This window comes from Ranitomeya imitator, chromosome 2 (assembly GCF_032444005.1).
Source record: "Ranitomeya imitator isolate aRanImi1 chromosome 2, aRanImi1.pri, whole genome shotgun sequence".
NCBI classification, from domain to species: Eukaryota; Metazoa; Chordata; class Amphibia; order Anura; family Dendrobatidae; genus Ranitomeya; species Ranitomeya imitator.
The window spans coordinates 764,532,838-764,546,236 of record NC_091283.1 but is presented as its reverse complement, the minus strand read 5'-3'; the positions used below and the strand labels follow the sequence as shown (position 1 = coordinate 764,546,236).

The 13,399-nt window shown below is 42.8% G+C and overlaps 1 protein-coding gene across 1 annotated transcript in view; it reads right to left on the bottom strand.

Moving 5' to 3' along the window:
- Positions 1-7,075, bottom strand: part of LOC138665695 (hexokinase HKDC1-like) — a 101,091-nt gene extending 94,016 nt beyond the window's left edge. The window contains exon 1 of the mRNA XM_069753411.1: positions 6,942-7,075. Within this exon, the coding sequence (XP_069609512.1) occupies positions 6,942-7,004 (63 nt within the window). The 5' untranslated portion in view covers positions 7,005-7,075. The remainder of the gene's footprint in view (positions 1-6,941) is intronic.
- Between the last annotated feature and the right edge of the window lie 6,324 nt (positions 7,076-13,399).

Sequence of the window (13,399 nt, the reverse complement as noted above, 5' to 3'; positions counted from 1 at the left end):
TTGTGGGGGGCTATCTATCCTTTGGGGATTTTCTCTGAGGCAAGATAGGTTTCCTGTTTCTGTCTTTAGGGGTAGTTAGATCTTAGGCTGTGCCGAGGGGTCTAGGGAGTGTTAGGTACCCCCCACGGCTACTTCTAGTTGTGCTGCTAGTTTCAGGGTTTGCGGTCAGTACAGGGACCACCCTCTCCAGAGTCTGTCCCATGCTGCTCCTAGGCCACCAGATCATAACTATATATATATATATATATATATATATATATATATATATATATACACAGTTAGGTCCATATATTATTAATTTTAAACAGAACAATTCAGATACAGTTGAAGTTTAGACTTTCAGCTTTCATTTGAGGGTGTCCACATTAAAATTGGATGTAGGGTTTAGGAGTTTCAGCTCCTTAACATGTGCCACCCTGTTTTTAAAGGGGCCAAAAGTAATTGGACAATTGACTCCGAGGCTATTTCATGGACAGGTGTGGGCAATCCCTTCATTATGTCATTCTCAATTAAGCAGATAAAAGGCCTGGAGTTGATTTGAGGTGTGGTGCTTGCATTTGGAAGGTTTTGCTGTGAAGTAAACATGCGGTCAAAGGAGCTCTCCATGCAGGTGAAACAAGCCATCCTTAAGCTGCAAAAACAGAAAAAACCCATCCGAGAAATTGCTACAATATTAGGAGTGGCAAAATCTACAGTTTGGTATATCCTGAGAAAGAAAGAAAGCACTGGTGAACTCATCAATGCAGAAAGACCTGGGCGCCCACGGAAGATAACAGTGGTGGATGATAGGAGAATAATCTCCATGGTGAAGAGAAACCCCTTCACAACAGCCAACCAAGTGAACAACACTCTCCAGGAGGTAGGCGTATCAATATCCAAATCTACCATAAAGAGAAGACTGCATGAAAGTAAATACAGAGGGTTCACTGCACGGTGCAAGCCACTCATAAGCATTAAGAATAAAAAGGCTAGACTGGACTTTGTTAAAAAAAATCTAAAAAAGCCAGCACAGTTCTGGAAGAACATTCTTTGGACAGATGAAACCAAGATCAACCTCTACCAGAATGATGGAAAGAGAAAAGTATGGCGAAGGCGAGGTACAGTTCATGATCCAAAGCATACCACATCATCTGTAAAACAATGTGGAGGCAGTGTGATGGCTTGGGCATGCATGGCTGCCAGTGGCACTGGGTCACTAGTGTTTATTGATGATGTGACACAGGACAGAAGCAGCTGAATGAATTCTGAGCTATTCAGAGACATACTGTGTGCTCAGATGCAGCATGCATTTCACTTGTTAAAGACTAAACTTCAGACAGAAAGGCCCACAAACAAACAGCAACTGAAAACCACCGCAGTGAAGGCCTGGCAGAGCATCAAAAAGGAGGAAACACAGCGTTTGGTGATGTCCATGAGTTCAAGACTTCAGGCAGTCATTGCCAACAAAGGGTTTTCAAACAAGTACTAAAAATCAACATTTTATTTAAAATTATTTAATCTGTCCAACATTTTTCTAATTTTGGTTATAGACATTACCACAATGAATTTGAAACAAAACAATTCAGATGCAGTTGAAGATCAGACTTTCAGCTTTCATTTGAGGGTATCCACATTAAAATTGGATGAAGGGTTTAGGAGTTTCAGCTCCTTAACATGTGCCACCCTGTTTTTAAAGGGACCAAAAGTAATTGGACAATTGACTCCAAGGCTATTTCATGGACAGGTGTGGGCAATCCCTTCGTTATGTCATTCTCAATTAAGCAGATAAAAGGCCTGGAGTTGATTTGAGGTGTGGTGCTTCCATTTGGAAGGTTTTGCTGTGAAGTAAACATGACATCAAAGGAGCTCTCCATGCAGGTGAAACAAGCCATCCTTAAGCTGTGAAAACAGAAAAAACCCATCCGAGAAATTGCTACAATATTAGGAGTGGCAAAATCTACAGTTTGGTACATCCTGAGAAAGAAAGAAAGCACTGGTGAGCTCATCAATGCAAAAAGACCTGGGCGCCCACGGAAGACAACAGTGGTGGATGATAGCAGAATAATCTCCATGGTGAAGAGAAACCCCTTCACAACAGCCAACCAAGTGAACAACACTCTCCAGGAGGTCGGCGTATCAATATCCAAATCTACCATAAAGAGAAGACTGCATGAAAGTAAATACAGAGGGTTCACTGCACGGTGCAAGCAACTCATAAGCATCAAGAATAAAAAGGCTAGACTGGACTTTGCTAAAAAACATCTAAAAAAAGCCAGCACAGTTCTGGAAGAACATTCTTTGGACAGATGAAACCAAGATCAACCTCTACCAGAATGATGGAAAGAGAAAAGTTTGGCGAAGGCGTGGTACAGCTCATGATCCAAAGCATACCACATCATCTGTAAAACATGGCGGAGGCAGTGTGATGGCTTGGGCATGCATGGCTGCCAGTGGCACTGGGTCACTAGTGTTTATTGATGATGTGACACCGGACAGAAGCAGCCGAATGAATTCTGAGTTATTCAGAGCCATACTGTGTGCTCAGATCCAGCCAAATGCAGCCAAACTGATTGGTCGTCGTTTCATACTACAGATGGACAATGACCCAAAACATAAAGCCAAAGCAACCCAGGAGTTTATTAAAGCAAAGAAGTGGAATATTCTTGAATGGCCAAGTCAGTCACCTGATCTCAACCCAATTAAGCATGCATTTCACTTGTTAAAGACTAAACTTCAGACAGAAAGGCCCACAAACATACAGCAACTGAAAACCACCGCACTGAAGGCCTGGCAGAGCATCAAAAAGGAGGAAACACAGCGTCTGGTGATGTCCATGAGTACAAGACTTCAGGCAGTCATTGCCAACAAAGGGTTTTCAACCAAGTACTAAAAATGAACATTTTATTTAAAATTATTGAATCTATCCAATTACTTTTGGTCCCTTTAAAAACAGGGTGGCACATGTTAAGGAGCTGAAACTCCTAAACCCTACATCCAATTTTAATGTGGACACCCTCAAATGAAAGCTGAAAGTCTGAACTTCAACTGCATCTGAATTGTTTTGTTTAAAATTCATTGTGGTAATGTCTATAACCAAAATTAGAAAAATGTTGTCTCTGTCCAAATATATATGGACCTAACTATATCTCTGTGATTTAAGGGCATGAAAATTCAAAGTTGGAAATTGCGAAATTTTCAACATTTTTGCCACAAATAAACGCAAGTAATATCAAAGAAATTTTTACCACTATCATGAAGTACAATATGTCATGAGAAAATTATGTCAGAATCACTGGGATCCGTTGAAGCGTTCCAGAGTTATAACCTCATAATGGGACAGTGGTCAGAATTGTAAAAATTGGCCTGGTCATTAACGTGCAAACCACCCTTGGGGGTAAAGGGGTTAAAAAAAAAAAAAGAATGGGTCAACTCCTCAAGCTGGTTCCGTATATACAGGTGTTTCTCACAAAATTAGAATATCATTGAAAAGTTAATTTATTTCAGTTCTTCAATACAAAAAGTGAAACTCATATATATATAGTGTTAGCAAACAGAGTGGTCTATTTCAAGTGTTTATTTCTGTTAATGTTGATGATTATATATGGTATAAGTGGTAAGATGAATTTATTCTTCGGGTTGGAGCAATTACATTGATACCAGATTTATACCCTTTGTGATACCCTTTGTATACCAGACCAATGCCCAAACCCATAACTTCCCTCTCCAAAATCACTGAAGGGGAGCTTGCTCATCTTCTCTCCAAATCACACCTCACCACTTGTGCACTTGACTCCATCCCATCCCACCTCCTCCCCAACCTCACCACCACACTAATCCCATCTCTTCAACCTATCACTAACTTCTGGTACCTTCCCTTCTGCTTTCAAACATGCCACAATCACACCTATCCTCAAAAAGCCATCCCTTGACCCAAGCACTGTGTCCAGCTATCGCCTCATATCTTTGCTCCCATTTGCATCCAAACTCCTTGAGCAGCACGTCCATGTTGAACTTTCCTCTCACTTTGCATCTAACTCTCTCTTCGACAACCTACAATCTGACTTCCGTCCCCACCATTCCACTGAAACTGCCCTGACCAAAATTACTAACGACTTACAGCCAAAGCTAACAGACAATTCTCTATACTCCTCCTTCTAGAACTGTCCTCTGCCTTCGACACAATTGACCACTGCCTCCTACTACAGATCCTCGCTTCCTTTGGGGTCATAGACCTCGCCCTATATTGGATCTCCTCATACCTTACCAACCGCACATTTAGCGTTTCCTGCTCCCATACTACCTCTTCATCTTGCCCCCTCTCTGTTGGTGTCCCTCAAGGCTCTGTCCTTGGGCCCTTACTCTTCTCAATCTAAACACTCGGCCTCGGACAACTCATAAGGTCCTATGGCTTCCAGTACCATCTATATGCTGATGACAATCAGATCTACCTCTCTGGCCCAGATGTCACCTCTCTGCTCTCCAGAATCCCAGAGTTTCTATCAGCCATATCCTCCTTCTCCTCTCACTTCCCAAGCTCAATGTGGACAAATCTGAAATAATTTTATTTCCTCCATCTCGTATATCTTCCCTACCTGATCTATCTATCAAAATAAATGAAATCATATTTTCCCCTGTCCCCAAAATCCGCTGCCTCGGAGTAACCCTAGATTCTGCCCTGTCCTTCAAACCGCACATCCAAGCTCTCGCCACCTCCTGTCGCCTCCAGCTCAAAAATATTTCCAGAATCCGTCCTTTCCTCAACCTTCACTCTACTAAAATGCTTGTGCATGCCCTAATCAACTCCCGCCTCGACTACTGCAACATCCTCCTCTGTGGCCTACCTTCTAACACTCTCACACCCCTCCAGTCCATTCTTATTAATTAATCTCTCTCCTCGCTACACTCCTGCTTTCCCTCTTTGCAAATCCCTTCACTGGCTCCCAATTTCCCAGCGTATCTAGTTTAAACTACTAACACTGACTTACAAAGCCATCCATAACCTTTCTCCTCCGTATATTTCCAAACTAATCTCTCAATATCTTCCCTCACGTAATCTCCGGTCCTCCCAAGACCTCCTTCTCTCCTCCACGCTTATTCGCTCCTCACACAATCGCCTCCAAGACTTCTCCCGAATATCCCCCATCCTCTGGAATTCTGTGCCCCAACACATCCGGTTATTCATCACATTTATATCCTTCAAAAGAAACCTGAAAATCCACCTCTTCAAAGAAGCTTACAACCTGCAATGACCACACGGCCACCTCAACACCATCGGAGCTACTGCAACTCTTGATCTACTGTCTCCTTCCCCACAATCCGGTAGAATGTAAGCCCGCAAGGGCAGGGTCCTCACCCCTCTGTTTCAGTCTGTCATTGTTAGTTTTGTTTACTCTAAGTGATATTTGTAATTTGATGTAACCCCTTCTCATGTACAGCACCATGGAATTAATGGTGCTATATAAATAATAATAATAATTTATATATTTTTTTAAGGTTTTACTGCTATCACACAGTAAAAATTATTTTTTATTTAAAAAACAATAATAGTTATTTTGTTGCCAAATTCTGAGGACTCTAATTTTTTTATTTTTTGGTGAACAGAGCTATATGAGGGTGTACTTTTTGAGAGACAACTTTTGAAGCACTTACTGTTTTTTGGTCACTTTTTATTCAGATTTTTCAGACACAAAATAAACAAAAATCAGCAATTTAGTAATTATTTAACCTTTTTTTTTTTTTTTTGCACCGTTTACCATGCGATAAAAATGAGAAGACTGATTTGATTGTTGGGTCAGTAAGATTACAGTGATACCACATTTATATATTTTTTCTATACTTTGCTGCTTTTACAGACTAAAAACAATATTTGACAAAAATGAATTTCCTTTGCATCACCATATTCTCAGAGAGCTACAACTTTTTTTTCTTTTTTTTCCTGAATGAGCCATATTGGGGCTTGTTTTTTTTGCAAGATGTTTTGGCATTTCTATTTATACCTTTTTTTACATGACTTTTTGATCACTTCATTTTTTTTTGTGTCAGCATGATGAAAAAAGATATAGTTTTGTTGTTTCAATTATTTTTTTTTCTTATTCTCTTACCGCATTGGCCGTAATGAAAAAATAACGTGCCAGTTTTATAGATCAGGTTGTTCCAGGTGTGGATATATCAATTACCAGATTTTGTGGCTTATAAGGCGCACCCACAATTTTTTTTTTTTGGGGGGGACTTTTTATTTTTTATAGAATGGTGGTGTGCCTTATACTGCTTTTACGGTAGCTTACCAAGGGAAGTGGCTGCGGTGAAGCGGAGACCCATGAGGTAGGGGCACTGCTGCAGGAAGGAGTGAAGCGATACTGCAGTGCCTGAGATCTGTCAGTCAATCACTGACACAGCATATGAGACCCAGTTTATAGCTTGACCTCACAGGCCACCGTACCCTCGGTAATCAAATGATATCAGGGGTACCATGGCAATGATTGGCAAACGCGATTATGGCTGTGTCAGGTTTCCGCTTGGTTTACTCACAGGTGGACCCAGACAGAAGAGGACCACTCAGCAAAAACAATATATGGGCCCTTTGCAATTAAACAGCTCATTATAATGCACAATTCAACCTATATTGGAGGTAGAAGTTGCCTCCTTACCTAAGGGCCCCTGTGCTACTGCTCAGGTTGCACCAATGATTTGTCTGCCCCTGGGAATACTGTTTTTTCAAGGAGTCCGATAATGACCCTGACAAAGTTCTCAACAGAGAGCAAGGTAAAAATGTAAAGCTAGCCAAACAATAAATAATTCATACCATCACCCAAAAGATGCAGGTTAGCAAGTATTAGGATTAGGTATTTAAAAAAAAAAACACAACGTTTTTTGAGAGATCAAATGACCTAAAATACACCTATTTACTAATTCTATTACCTGATAAATTTGTTGACAGGTAAAAATAGAATAACAGTACTTACCTTTGTTATCTGATCTTCTTTTAGTTTTGTGAACCAAAACGATACTAAATGTACAGCAAACATTTTCAATCAAGGCGTATAAAATAATAGTCTATAGCAGTAGGGTCCACATCAAACTCTCACCGGAAGACTGAGAAAATGACAAAGGCTGCAGTGATTCACTTCGTTGGTTAAATCATTAACACTCTTTTCTGGGTTTATTGCTGGGACTAGATATTGATTAAGCTGCGAGGAATGAGTCATTTGCACAGACACATTCTTATGATGCAACATACAACACAAAAGTGCATGGCGTGAGAGTGCACAGGAGTCTTGAGATAAAATGATCCTATATAATCTTATAGGAATAAAAAAAAAACTGACTGTAAGGACCATCAATAGTTCATCAATATTAACTTTTAAGCATGTCGAGCCAAAAGGATCACTACCAGACATGTGGAGAGTGACCAAATACTTTTTAATGTATTTGCAACATTTTGAGTACTTCTTCAACATGGCCATAACAGAACACATTGGCAAATTAGTATATTTTTTGTAATTGTTCACAGATCATTTTTCAAACTATTGCCAGTCAAAAGAGTAAGAATTGCATGCTGCAGGTTTTTATGTTATGTAATAACATCCAGTGAGGAAGGAGAAAAAGTACAATCAATCAATTATAACTTCTTTATAAAAAGGAGATTGCCTTTTCACCATGACCATAACCATCAATGTAAGTGCTCATCTGAGAGCAAAGGGGATGGTAATTTTAGCCCCTTCACCTGACATCCAACACACATTTTATAGGGAGCCATCAGTGAAACTCAATACTATTAAATCGGAAAGAAAACGAGAAGATATTAAGAAAATGTCAGTTCCAGTGGAAAATAGGGATTTTTGTGTACTCACCGTAAAATCTTTTTCTCCGAGCCAATCATTGGGGGACACAGGACCATGGGTGTTATGCTGCTGCCACTAGGAGGACACCAAGTTAACACATAATGTGCTGCTCAGTTTATTATGATAGACTTTCAGCCATACATGGACATTATGTAGTGCTAATAAGCCTGGTTCTATCATTTGTTATACTTTGCTGCCATCTACTGGCCGTTTGCTATATCACTGTAATATTTGTTATGGAATTTTCCCACAACACCTTTCTGTCTTTAGCTCCTCCTATCTTTTTCCTTCTCTTCCTGTTTTGTACTCCGTGCCATCTTGGATCCCATATGTGCTGCAGAGCTGGAGAAAGGATTCTCTTGTTACCTCTAACCTGAAGCTTCTATTATCTCTATCTGGTGATTCTGTAACAGCTCTAACCTACAGTCCTCATCTCACCAAGGTACTGTAAATAAACCTGTTGACTGTATCACTGCATCATCCTTCCGGATCACCACGCGCGGCTGATAGAGACTGGTGGCACAGTTAGTGAGTAACGCTACCTGCCATTGTTTATATAGCGATTTGTGATCACATCCCTCAGACACATCTCATCCACGTATATCGGTGGCAGAATAGTAACAAGAGACCTAAGTCAATAGTGTCTGTGTGCATATGCATTGTCTGCTAGCAAGTCTTAACCGTCCGCCATCTTATCTAAAACATGTCCACGAAGGGCACCGTGGACCCATCTGCAAGTGAAGCACATCAGGTTCCCGACACCATAGATGCTGCAGGAGCAGAGTCCACACTTACTGCAGAGCAGGACGTACGACCCAAACGTGTAACCAAGCCGACACAAAAGGCCAGAGAGAACTTTGAGACTACTAGAGACGAGTTCCATTATAACCTAGAACATTTATGGGGCAGAGTTGATCACTATTCAGCAGCTCTTCCACGCTATCACAGTGACGCTGCAGGTTTAACAGCCACATTGAAGAGTTTATCTGCCGCCTATGATCGCTACCAGAGACTGTCTGCAAAGTACATCACATTCCTGAGTAACTGTGACATGGAAGATGCCCATGCAGAAGTAACTGAAAGGGAAACTCTTCTCCAAGAAAAGACCTCATTAGTACGAGATGCCCAGGATAAAGCAGAACTCTGCGTCGCTCACCTCCAAGAGGTTAGGTCACATCGCACAACATCGACCAAAATCACAGCTCGGTCTTCCAGATCATCTCACTCCAGGAAATCAACATTGTCTGACAAGCTACTGGAGATCCGTGCAGCTGCAGAGGAAGCTAGGGTAAAAAGCTCCTTTGCTAAAAGGGAGGCTGAAGTGGAAGTGGAAGCTCAAAGAAACAAAGTGGAAGCTCAAAGAAATGAGATGGAAGCTCAAAGGAAATTAAAAAATACTCCAAGCAGAAAAGGAAGAAGCAACAGCCCTTGCTAAACTGAAGGTCCTTGAACAAGCACTGGGACAAGATGATAATCCGGACTGTCTTATTCCAGAAGAAATGGAAGACGCAGCTGATCGAACCTCTGACTACGTGCTAAGACATCTAACATCTGCACCAGCACCACCTCCAGTTTCTAACACGGATGCGCCCGCAAGTCAAGAAATGTCGCCACCTACTGCCGACAAGGTAACTTCCAGCACTAACTCACAATTTAGGCCACAGCCAGCAGAACCTATAGAGACTAAACCGCAGTTTAACCCTTATGCCGCATCATTTCGTCCTGATTTGTCGCAGTCATATAAGCCAGAGAACTTACATTCCCTACGGATACCACAAGTTCATCCTGCAACAATGACCGGGAGATCGGATATGTCTGACTTCGCCAGATACATGATTCGCCGGGAGTTAATAAACATTAGTCTCTCAAAGTTTGATGATCGTGCTGAGAATTATAGAGCCTGGAAATCCACCTTTCAAGCAGTGATCCAAGACCTTAATCTCACCGGCAAGGAACAACTGGATTTGCTTGTTAACTGGTTAGGCCCTGAATCAGCAGAGCGCATAAAGACAATAAGGGCAGTTCATGTGGACTATTCAGATGCAGGTCTTATTGCAGCCTGGGAGAGACTGGAACAAACCTATGGCAGCTCAGAAGCTATAGAATGTGCCTTATTTAAAAGACTGCAAACCTTCCCAAAGATAACTAACAAGGACAATAGAAAACTTCAAGATCTGAGCGACCTGCTAAAGGAAATAGAATTGGCAAAATTAGACCCACGTCTTTCAGGACTGAGCTACCTAGATACTGCTCATGGCGTTAATCCAATAGTGTCCAAGTTGCCACACGGCATGCAGGATAAATGGGCAGACCACGGCTCACGGTATAAAAGGCAGTATAATGTGTCCTTTCCCCCCTTTTCATATTTTTCCAGGTTCATCAGTGACCAAGCTCGGAAGAAGAATGATCCCAGCTTCGACTTCACTGAGCCTACTCCACCAGCATCATCATCATCTACAAGGTATGATAACATTGCCAAACGTAGAGATTCAAGGAACACAGTATCTGTGAGAAAGACTGACGTTCCACTTACTACACCTGCCTTCACTAAGACAAATAATGTTGCTCCTAAAGTCATGGACAGTAACCGTATGTGCCCTATCCACAAAAGGCCTCACCCACTTAAAGAATGCCGTGGATTCAGAGCAAGGACTTTGCAGGAGCGTAAAGATACCCTCAAGGAGCTTGGGATATGTTATAGGTGTTGCACCTCCTCAGACCACCTCGCTAAGGACTGTAAGGCCGCCATTAAGTGCACTGAATGCAGCAGTGATAAACACGTCACAGCCATGCATCCCACGCCAGCTCCATACAACTCACAACCTTCTGCAGCATCTAACCCTGCTCAAAAGCATGGCGGGGAGCCACAGGTCCCTGACCCAACTGCAACCGCTGTTTCCTCCTCATGTACTGAGGTATGTGGAGAAGGGACTGATCCTAAATGCTGTGCCAAGGTATGTCTGATTAAGGTCTATCCAGAAGGACAACCCGACAAGGCCTCCAAAATGTATGCCATAATAGATGAGCAAAGTAACCGATCTCTAGCAAGGCCCAAATTCTTTGAGATCTTCAACATAAAGGGACAAATGACTCCATACACCCTCAACACCTGCTCTGGTCGTATTGAGACTTCTGGCAGGAGAGCCTCTGGGTACATAGTCTCTTCAATCAAGGGAAACGTGCATATACCTTTGCCAACCCTAATTGAATGTGACCAGATACCTGATAACAGGGAGGAGATTCCCACTCCGGAAGCCGCACTTTATCATCGCCACTTGAGGCACCTGACTAATGAAATTCCTCCTCTGGACATGAATGCTGATATTCTAATCCTACTCGGAAGGGACATTCTGAAGGTCCACAAGGTACGCCAACAATGCAACGGCCCAGATGATGCTCCATACGCCCAAAGACTCGACCTAGGCTGGGTAATCGTGGGCGATGTATGTCTGGATAGGAGTCACAAGGCATCCGAAGTCAACGCCTGTAAAACGTATGTGCTCCAAAATGGTCGCGCAACTCACTTTAAGCCATGCCTTCATCACTACGAAGTGAAAGAGAGGTTCTCTGATTCCATCCAGGAGCCTGACATCATTCCCACTCCCTACGGTGATGACTTAGGGAGAACAGTGTTTCACACAACAAAAGATGACAACAAAGTTGCCTTATCCATAGAAGACAAGGAGTTTCTTAAAATCATGGACAATGGATTCTTCAAAAATGAATCTGACCGCTGGGTTGCTCCCTTACCCTTCAAGGCTTCAAGGACCAGGCTTCCTAACAACAGAGAACAGGCCTTATCTAGATTCATCTCACTGCAGAGAACATTAAGGAACAAGCCTGAAATGAAGGAACATTTCATAGCTTTTATGGACAAGATATTTCGCAATGATCACGCAGAGCCAGCTCCACCATTGCAAGCTGATGAAGAATGCTGGTATCTACCTTCCTTTGGAGTGTATCATCCAAGAAAGCCGAAACAAATCAGGGTGGTGTTTGATTCAAGCGCCAAACATGACGGCGTATCTCTGAATGACGTTCTCCTCACTGGTCCGAACCTGACTAATAACCTGGTGGGAGTGCTCATGAGATTCAGAAAGGAACCGGTCGCCATTACCGCCGACATCGAACAAATGTTCCATTGTTTCATCGTGCAACAAGATCACAGAAATTATCTCCGTTTTCTATGGCACCGAGACAACGACACCAACAAGGAAATGATCGAATACCGCATGAAGGTGCACGTTTTCGGAAACAGTCCTTCTCCTGCAGTCGCCACCTACGGCCTACGTAGGACCGCCTCCGATGGTGCAGCAGAGTTCGGGAAGGATGCTCAACAGTTCGTTGAAAAGGACTTCTACGTGGACGACGGTCTTAAATCCCTTCCTACAGTGGAGGAAGCCATAGATCTGCTCCAACGGACACAAGGTATGCTTTCTAAAGCTCATTTAAGATTGCATAAAGTTGCCTCCAATAGTGCTGTTGTCATGAAGGCCTTTCACCCTAATGATCATGCCGCAGAATTTAGGGACTTGAACCTAGGCTCAGACAATCCACCAGTACAGAGAAGTCTAGGCCTGAGGTGGAACTTGCTAAATGACTCCTTCAGCTTTCAGGTTAGTGGTGCAGAAAAACCATTTACTAAGCGTGGGGTTCTGTCAGTGGTGAACAGTCTATATGATCCACTTGGGTTTGTCGCACCCCTGACTATACAAGGCAAGCTCCTGCTGAGACAACTCTCAGAGTACATTAAGGACTGGGATATACCACTCCCTGCAGACAAACAACTAAAGTGGAAGTCATGGAGAGAATCTCTTTGCGCCTTGGATAAGATCCACATACCACGTTGTTACACTCCAGCATCCCTAACTACAAGTCAAAGGAAGGAGATTCATGTATTCGCTGATGCCTCCACTGAAGCTATTGCCGCTGTCGCTTACTTGAAGGTTGTAGACTCTAACAATGAAGCCCATGTTGGATTTCTGTTTGGAAAGGCTAAACTGGCTCCTAAACCCGAGCACACCATACCCAGACTCGAGCTCTGTGGGGCTGTACTAGCCATAGAGATTGCAGACTTCATACAGAGCGAACTAGCTATTCACGTGGATGACATAAGATTCTACACAGACAGTAAGGTAGTTCTGGGCTACATATACAACCAGACGAAACGCTTCTACGTCTATGTCAGTAACCGAGTGGAAAGGATCAGGAAATCCTCCAAACCCCAGCAATGGCAGCACGTCCCATCCCATCTTAACCCTGCGGACCTTGCTACTAGACCAGTGTCTATTGGTGCCTTCGCAAGCTCTTCTTGGTTGACAGGACCGGAGTTCCTTCACGAACAGTGCAAAGAGACTGCCGTTGAAGACAGCTTCAGCCTTGAGGATCCAGATGTCGACCCAGAGATCCGTCCTGATGTCAGCACCTTCATCACCAAACTCAAGGAGGAGGTTGGCTTGGACTGTCGGCGTTTTGATCGCTTCTCAAGATGGACGAGGCTGGTTCGTGCCATTGCAAGGTTAGTACACATTGTACAATGCTATCGCAATAAGGACAGTAACACTGATTGTCACGGTTGG